The sequence below is a fragment of the Arachis ipaensis genome, chromosome B04 (genome assembly GCF_000816755.2).
Source record: "Arachis ipaensis cultivar K30076 chromosome B04, Araip1.1, whole genome shotgun sequence".
Classification (NCBI taxonomy): Eukaryota; Viridiplantae; Streptophyta; class Magnoliopsida; order Fabales; family Fabaceae; genus Arachis; species Arachis ipaensis.
The window spans coordinates 123,109,452-123,118,433 of NC_029788.2; the positions used below are offsets into that span (position 1 = coordinate 123,109,452).

The following is an 8,982-nucleotide window of genomic DNA, read 5'->3' on the forward strand; positions in this document are numbered from 1 at the left end:
TATAATTTAATTTCCATAACATACATCCTTTACCGAAACTATAGCACCATCAAATCTTATAAAATAAGATCACATGGCCGAGCCATGGCTTCCAAAAGAAATCACTTTAATAATTAATATATAATCTGTAGTTAAATATCTTTAATATAAAGTGTGTTTTCAAAGATCTTAAAAGCATATAATGACCCGGATGATTTATTTACCACTATACAATCGCCCTAAAAATCATTTGTATACATTAAAAGAATTCGGTCCATGAATCTATTCTTTAACTGATATGATCATTCATTTATATATACCCAAAAACTGTGATTCTTAGTGTGTAATCTATATCTATTCTCTTCTCCCCTCCATTGCATATATATCATTGTGAAATTATGCTAATAATTGTGTACTAAGTGATTATCAGACCGAAACACCAAGTCATAGAGAATAGAGAATAACACATCTCTGACATTTGATAATAAAAACAAAATACATCATGTTCAATATTTTATCCAAAAGATGTTTACCTAACCAATTCAACTGAGGGTGCCACTTGATTGGCCTCACTCGGGACATGTTTTGCTTTTTCTAACTTACCTCTTAAGCAATTTCTGAAAGAATAGCATAGCACAAATAATATAATAATTAAAAATGAGATTATTAGTAGCACAACAACTACATCTCCAAGGATCAATGTAATGGTGAAAATTGAACGGTGAACAGTTTAAGCAATATTATCTAAGCTGAAAATAAAATCATGAAAATTGAATACACATAAAAGTTTAAATTAGAGGGAGAGGAACAACACAAAAGGCAAGAGAGAGCAAAAAAATGTTTCAATTAGTTAACTAAAAAATGTTTGCTTCTCAGAATAGGGGAAAGAAAATCTATATAATTTTCAAGTTGTTATAGTTATAGAAAATAGTCAAAAGTATAGTTCAATCATTAAAAAACGGCCAACAAACCAAAACATAGAACTGTATAGACTGAGTTCATAAAAATTACAATGCAAACGAAAAACTGGAAGGCTGCATTCATTATGCATGTATGGCAGAAGAAAAGCTAGATTAAAGCAGAGAATTTATGAACTATTATGAGTATTATTGCTGGATATTCACAAAATACTGCATGTAATACATGACTTTAACCATTTGCATTATCTATGTGCCATTGAGTTTTCAATATTTATATATGGAAGGAAACTCATTTTTAAAGGAAACTCAAAACCAAATATACAAAAGTTATGGAAGAAAAAGGAAGAACAAAATTAGTTAAATACATATAAACTTAGTTAAATATTAATGTTTGCCATCCAAAAATTAAACTTAACAAATTAAAGAAGAGACAAAAATGATATAATATAAATAAAAGAAAGGTAAAAAAATAGCAATTAAGGCAGAAGCATCACTCATACCGTTTTGGCCCGTCGCAGCTTCAGCCGGAGCACCTTGCCAGCAAATTTCACACCTTGAGCTTTGTCAGGGAAGTTGTTCCTTAAAAAAGAATCAAGTTTTCAAATTACTTATGTAAACATTCTAATAAAATACTAATAATACCACACCGCAAAATTACAGTACCGAAACGCTTTTCTAAACATTGCACCGGAGCTCCGGCGTTTCCTTTGTGCATCCCGAACCCTAATGGCATTTTCTGTAATTTAAAAAAAAAAGAAAATAAATTTATGCTTTTAAAGAAGAAAAATTACCTCTGCCACACCACCGACGACAGGATCTCGGAGCTCTCCATTCTTTTGACTGAAGTCGTCAACTTGTTGCCAACTGCTCCTTCTTCTCTGATGGAAGTAACACCGCTCACCGTGCCACTATTCTTTCTCCTTGCAGCTGCATCAACGGCCACCGCCACCTCTAATTTATTGTTCTCCATCTTTGCTACTTGCCGGAAACAGATTCGGAGCCTCTTTTTCGTCGTCTTCTTTTTTCTTCGACAGACGCTCTGCTAACCCACAGCACTGAGCTCGCCCATTCTCTATCTTCTATGCCAGTTACTGTTTCCATCACCGGTGAGCTCCTTCTTTTTTCTTTTGAGAGAGAGAGAGAGAGCGCCCAGATCGAAAGAAAGAAGCAAGAGAGAAACAAAAAATCAAGAATAAAAGAATAGTTCTGATTTGGAATGCTCATTCAAATTGTGTTTGAAATTTGAACTTTAACCCCAAAAAGAGAAAGAACCCGCTCATAGCCAAAAACTTCTTCTCAATCTTATATGCTTTGAAGTTTCTAGAGTTAAACACCAAAGTGGTCCCTGAGATTCACGAAATGCACCGATTTAGTCCCTGACTTCCCGATTGCACTAATTTAGTCCTCCAGATTGGAAAAAATGCATCAAGGTGGTCCCCCGCATATTTTCCGGTCAGATTCCTTACCGCCGGGACTGACGTGGCGAATGAGTGCCACGCTGGATGAAAGAAAACAACGTCGTTTTGGGTTTTGGCGCTAAACCCATTAACAGACGACACCGTTTCAACTCAGCATCTACAAAACTTTCAAACCCCCTCCCCCAATATTCAAAGATCACTTCGTCTTCTTCATCTCCTGCGAACTGAAAGCATCAAACCCTGGCATCCTAGACTCCTGGCGTGACTTTTCGAAGTGAAACAATTTGGAGTTCTGGAGTTCAGTGGAACCTCTTCATCGTTGGCTGAAGATCGGTGAAGGAAGGAGCAAAGATTTTGCGTGGAATCCCCTGTGACAGAGGTAGGCATGCAGAATATTACATAGTATTTTTCTGTTCTACGTAGTGGTAAGGTATCGTTCATTATGGATTTTACTTGGGAATTTGGTGTAGATTGATTGGAAACCATGGATGCTATGATAGTGGATAGGGTTTTTGCATTGGGTGGTGCGGGTAGGGGTAATCGGAATGCTCTGTTTTCAAACCGAAAATATGGGCATTTCTATAATGGCATAATGACTGAAGTAGTTGTTAGTTAGGGATTTTGGAATTCCTCTCTGTTGTTGATTGCGGATTCTATATTTTATTAAAAATGTTGTATATTTTTTTTCCGATACAGATGGAGAAGTTGCTGGATATAATGTTCCATCATGGTGGAACGTTTAAGAAGAATGGTGATGGAAAGTTGGTTTACTCACCTGATAATAGAGCTTGCTTAGGTGATTTAGATGAGGATACACTTGATGTCTTCTTCATCAGGAACTATTTCAAGGAGTTGGGATATGACAAGGTAGTTGAGTGTTGGTGGCTGGTTCCGGAGAGGAGCTTGGAGGTTGGATTGAGAGCTCTGACCACTGATGATGAATTAAGGGAGATGTGCTTCCATGCACAGAGGAATGATGGCGTAGTCGATGTTTATTTCGAACATGGAGTTTCGACACCTGAACTGTTGGAGGGGAAAGAAGATGTGCTATGTCTGGATTATATTCAACAAGAGGAGCCTGGTAGTGAGTTAAACAAGAAGAACACCCCTGAGGATACCTTAAATGAAATGCCACATGACAAAGCTGATCCTGACCCAGATCCTCCAACCCCAATCCCCATTCCAAACAGTCCAACTACAATCCCAGTTCCTGCTAACGCTCCCATCACAAAACCTATGCATGATGACACCAAGTCCATGGCTGATCATGAGAACCCCAAACTCCATCATATATCCAACCCAAAACCCACTACAAAGCCCAATACAACCCCAACTGTCAAGCAGAATCCAAAACCCAAGCAGAACCCGAAGCCCAAGAAAACTCAACCAAAGCCCAAGCCCAATATTACTTCCAAAACCAAGCCCAAATTTAACCCACCTAAAAGAATCACAAGATCTCAGGCAAGGGGACAGTGGAGTGCTAACAAAGGGAAGCAAACTTTTCATGTGGATTTAACTGGAAACAGATCCAGCAGTGATGAAGGGAGTTCAGAGGATGACTCTTATGTCCCTGTGCAGGAGGCCAGCTCTAGTAGTGATGATGAATTGGTTAAACCACCAATTAGGAAAGAGGTCAAGAAGGTTCAGAAGGCCTCAGCCATGGCCAAATGAAAGGAAAAGATGTATAAAGACACTATTATGCAAGATGATGATGCAATTGTGGCAGAGTTATCTGATGTAGAGGTGGACCTTGGTTTTTTAGGAAGTCCAGGAGGGGGATTTATGTATGATGCTCTTGACCCGGGTGCAGAGTCTGATGGTGCCAACTCTTGGCACTCGGAGGAGATGAAGACTCCTCCTAATTCTGAAGATGAATTGGAATCTGATGGAGAATCGGATGAATTTCCAATCTTCCAGGAGGGACAGAGATTTGGTGAGTTGCAACTGCAAGTGGGAATGAAGTTTAATACTAAACAAGACTTTAGGGATGCTGTGCGAGAGTTTACCATTCAGGAGGGTAGAAGGATTAAGTTTGTATAGAATGACAATGTGAGGTGTAGGGCAATGTGCCAGGTGGAAGAGTGCTGCTGGGTTGTTTATGCCTCAAGGGATCATGAGGACACTTGTTGGCAAATTAAGACCTTTTATGACGATCATACATGTCCGAGAGAGAATTCTAATAGGGCTGCAAACAGAGCATGGCTGGCAAGTAAGTTGGTCAAGAAGGTTAGAAAGTACCCCAACTTCAAGCAATGTGAGGCTGCAACATACTTCAGGTCTAAGTGTGATCTCATACTGCATAGGAATTCATTAGCCCGAGCCTTGGCTGATGCAAGAAATATTGTCTACGGGGATGAAAAGGCACAGTATGCCTTGTTAAGGGATTATGCTGAAACGCTGCTAAAGACCAATCCGGGATCCACTGTAAAGATTGGGGTTACTCCACTGCCTGACGGCCAAGTAATGTTTGATAAAATGTATATCTGCCTGAGTGGTTGCAAGAACGGGTTTAAAGCTGGTTGTCGACCTTTAATCGGTCTCGATGGTGCATTTCTGAAGACGCAGATTGGGGGACAGATATTATCAGCTGTCGCACAAGATGCAAATCACCACATTTATGTGGTTGCTTGGGCTATAGTCAACATTGAAAATAAGGAGAACTGGAAATGGTTTTTGGAGTTACTCCACGAAGACTTAGGAGACTATAAGGCTAACGGGTGGTGTTTCATTTCTGATATGCAGAAGGTTAGCCAGTTTATATTGGAAGCAAAATGTATATTAGTTCATTGTATAAACTATTTGATTCTATGTTTTATTTGGTATGGATAATTGCAAGTTGCTGAAATCACTTGTAGTATGTGTGAAAATTCAGGGTATTTGTTTAATTAAGTAGTTTGATTTGTTATGTGGTTTGCTTAGTTAGGCTGATTGGTTATTGATTATTTAGGGTGATTGGTTACTGATTATTTAAGCTGATTGGTTATTGATTATTTAGGGTGATTGGTTACTGATTATTTAAGCTGATTGGTTATTGATTATTTAGGGTGGTTGGTTATTGATTAGTTAGGCTGATTGGGTATTGGTTATTGTTTGGTGTCTGCTATATCTTTCCATCAATTGCAGGGGTTGATTTCGGCTGTGGAAGAGGTCATGCCACAGGTCCACCATCGTTTCTGTGTATGGCACCTGTGGCGTAACTTTAACAAACAGTGGAAGGATCTTGAGCTGCGGAGACTCCTTTGGGATGCTGCAAGGTCAACCACCTTTCAAGATTTTATTGGCAACATGGAAAAGATCAAAAGAGTCAGTGAAGAAGCATGGACATACCTTAACAAGTGGCCTAGGCATTCATGGACGAAGTCTCAATTTAGCCACAGGCCAAAGTTGGATAATATATGCAATAACGCCTGTGAGGTATTCAATGCAAGGATCAAGGAGGCTAGGAGCAAGCCAATCATCACACTGCTTGAAGAGGTAAGGATGTTCGTTATGAGGTCCATTGCAAAGAACAAGATAAAGTTGAACAACCACATCGGAAAACTTCCTCCAGTTATTCAGAGCCGGTTAGAAAAGGTAAGGAAAGAGTCAAAGAACTGGGTACCTATATGGACTGGGGATGAAGCCTATGAGAAGTTTGAGGTCCATGGACAACCAACAAACATGGTTGTCGATCTAGGCAAAAGACTTTGCACCTGCCAATTCTGGATGTTAACAGGTAATTTTTGTTATATTTACATCTAATTCTGTTTCTTTCTATTTATCTTCATTTGCATTATCATTAGATTCATTTTAGTGTAATTTTTACCTGAACTGTTAACTAACATGATCTGGACTTGTCTTGCGTTCTGTTTGATCTGCTGTAGGCATTCCCTGTGTCCATGCTTGTGCTGCTCTTGCACGGGTGAACAAGAGACCAGAGGATTTCTGCCACCCCTTGGTCACAATGGATTCATACGCGAAGACCTACGAACATTATATCAATCCTCTTCCGGGTCAATCCATGTGGGAAAAATCAGCATATAGTAAGCCCCAGGCTCCTAACATCAAACGGAAACCAGGAAAGCTCACAACCAAAAGAAGAAAGGACGCTGATGAGGGTCCTAGTGTAAACAAGAAAGCTAAGCAGACTGTTACCCTAAAGAGACAGCTCAAGCCATTCACATGCACATATTGTGGTGTAAAGGGCCACACCAAGAGGGGATGCAAACAGAAGAGAGCTGATGAGCTTGCTACTGCTCTTGCGGCTGCAGCAGCAGCTGTGGCAGCTTCAAAGGCCAAAGCTACTGCTACTGGGAGTACACCAGCACCTGAAGCAAGCAACAGTACCAATCCGGCAACACCGGCAGCTGACATTCCACCCCCAGTGTCTGGACCGCAAGCTGAAGAGGTTGAATTATCCCAACCAAGCTATGGTGGAACACAAGATGAGGTATAAAAGGTCCCAAATGATTTGTTGTTTATAATCCTATATTTAACTCCCATTTTCACAGTAACTCATATAACTTATTACACTTCAAGCAGGCACCACCACCACCACCAACAAGGCCACCTAAGTTGCCAACTAAACGGAAGACCACACCACAACCAGTAAGTACTTCTGTCGATCCCATGCAAGGAGCAAGTGCAGCCACATCTTCAAGGTTGGCAAGGTTCATGAAGATGGTTCCAACACCACAGTTCAAGGCACCAAGGAAGAAAAACCCTTGATTGGGATGTTGTAGCAGCTGCTTTAACAATATATATGGGATTTGGGCATTGGTTGATATTTTGGATTTTTTGTTATTTCTCTAAGGGAATGGCTCTTATGTAGACTGTATGGTTTATTTTGATTTTCTGATAGTAGATAATTTAACAGAGATTGTGCTTTTTGGTAGCTGTTTCAGTCTGTTTATCCTTATGTGGACAACTGCAACTATGTAACATTGACAATGTCTTGTTTATAATCTACAACTACTATTATCAATTTACATCTTCTGTTCATTCAGTTTGGTTTCTATTTTTGTAAAATCTATCTACAAATAACACTCCAATAAGTTAAACAGTTCCCATACATTCATTAACAGATGCTTTTAAACACAGTTCTTACACTTTTCTCATCACAGGTAAAACAAGTTCTTACATTTTTAACATCACAACTAAAACAACAACTAAGATAGAAAAAAACAGCAATCCTAACATTTGTATCATATATTTCTGGGTCCTTAACTCAGCTTCCAAATTGCCAATCCTCAAAGCAAGACTGACGCTCACTTCTTCATTGTTGTATGCAGCAGTGTCTTCCAAATTTCCTTTATCATCTTCTCCAATGTCTGCCCATCGAAAGAAGCCACACCATTTTCTTCCACTACTCTGTGAACATGAAATTTAATTGTTACCATCAAATTAGTCAGCAACAAATCTTCATGAAACACTCACGTTGTAATTCGGGCATCCAAAGAAGGACTTATTTGGGTGGGTTTCCGTTCCAGACCATCGGAGCACAGGACGTTTCCCACACCCGCACCGCTCTGGTACTCGCGTGCCTCTACTCTGACTTGGCCTCCTTGTGCTTGATCGCAGAGAACTTCCCTCTCCTTCATCTGCACGTCCAACCATCCTCCAACCAGCAAAGCAATGGGTACGAGAATGAACAGGGAAGAAGAAGAAGAAGAAGAAGAAGAATAAGAAGACAAAGAAGAAAAAGACGAAGAAGAGAAGAAGACGAAGATGTGCTGCGCCATTTCTGAGTTAGGGTTTAAAAAAGGAATCAGGGATAAAATTGGTGCATCAAGTTTCATTTGCCACATCATCCAACCGTTGGACACTCCAGCGTGGCACTCATTCGCCACGTCAGTCCCGGCGGTAAGGAATCTGACCGGAAAATATGCGGGGGACCACCTTGATGCATTTTTTCCAATCTGGAGGACTAAATTAGTGCAATCGGGAAGTCAGAGACTAAATCGGTGCATTTCGTGAATCTCAAGGACCACTTTGGTGTTTAACTCGAAGTTTCTACTACTTTGTCTGACGGATTAACTTTTTTTTTTTTGTCAAACATATTCTTTTAAAGCTATTATTTTGACAGCTACAATTCCTATTTTACCCTTTTATTTTTAATGTTTACATTTTACTTTGTTAGTTGATAATGTAATTTTACTTGCTGAGACATGTGTCATTTAAATGGCCATGACACTTGTCGATCACCTAGACATGCACTAGTTGTTTATTATATACTAGTGTGTTCCCCGCGCTTCGCGCGGCTTGTCCCATAATCTTGTTTTTTTTTTAGTTTGTTATTCAATATAATATACACATAAAAGTTTATATATAAATAATAAATTTTATTTGCTTTTTAGGAGTTTTTTTAAATAACGTATATTTTATATATTATTTTATTAAGTTATTAATTGTTATTTTTTATATTTATGTAAAATCATTATATACAAAAAATTGTATATGAGAAATAGATTGATTAATATTTATCTATGAATTAAAATTTTTATCTTTAACATAAAATCATTCATTTTCAAAGTTTAAAATTTTTAAATTACCTAATCTTATCCTGTTAAATCAAATTTATTTTTTACATTTCAAAATATATTATATTTCTGAAAATTTTATCTAATATCATAAATTACAATTATGATAAATTTTCAAGATTTTAATTATAATCAATAAATTTAATG

General features: G+C 38.5%; 2 protein-coding genes across 2 annotated transcripts; one reads left to right on the forward strand and one right to left on the reverse strand.

Moving 5' to 3' along the window:
- On the reverse strand, positions 381–2,099 carry LOC110271611. The gene is made up of 4 exons (XM_021122615.1): positions 1,691–2,099; positions 1,400–1,478; positions 583–596; positions 381–450 (listed from the first exon to the last, which is right to left on the reverse strand). Exons 1-4 carry the CDS (start codon positions 1,867–1,869, stop codon positions 381–383), a joined length of 342 nt encoding a protein of 113 aa, XP_020978274.1. The 5' UTR covers positions 1,870–2,099.
- Positions 4,382–7,024, forward strand: LOC107637165. Its single transcript, XM_016340607.1, has 4 exons — positions 4,382–5,062; positions 5,441–6,032; positions 6,181–6,746; positions 6,839–7,024. Exons 1-4 carry the CDS (start codon positions 4,382–4,384, stop codon positions 7,022–7,024), a joined length of 2,025 nt encoding a protein of 674 aa, XP_016196093.1.

Excerpts from the sequence above, each read along its gene's own strand:
- LOC110271611 (XM_021122615.1), bottom strand. The coding sequence starts at position 1,869 with ATGGAGAACAATAAATTAGAGGTGGCGGTGGCCGTTGATGCAGCTGCA. Across the intron at positions 1,479-1,690 it reads TCGTCGGTGGTGTGGCAGAG|GAACAACTTCCCTGACAAAG; the intron begins GTAATTTTTCTT and ends TTCTTTTTTAAG.
- LOC107637165 (XM_016340607.1), top strand. The coding sequence starts at position 4,382 with ATGTGCCAGGTGGAAGAGTGCTGCTGGGTTGTTTATGCCTCAAGGGAT. Across the intron at positions 5,063-5,440 it reads TCATTTCTGATATGCAGAAG|GGGTTGATTTCGGCTGTGGA; the intron begins GTTAGCCAGTTT and ends CATCAATTGCAG. Across the intron at positions 6,033-6,180 it reads CCAATTCTGGATGTTAACAG|GCATTCCCTGTGTCCATGCT; the intron begins GTAATTTTTGTT and ends GATCTGCTGTAG.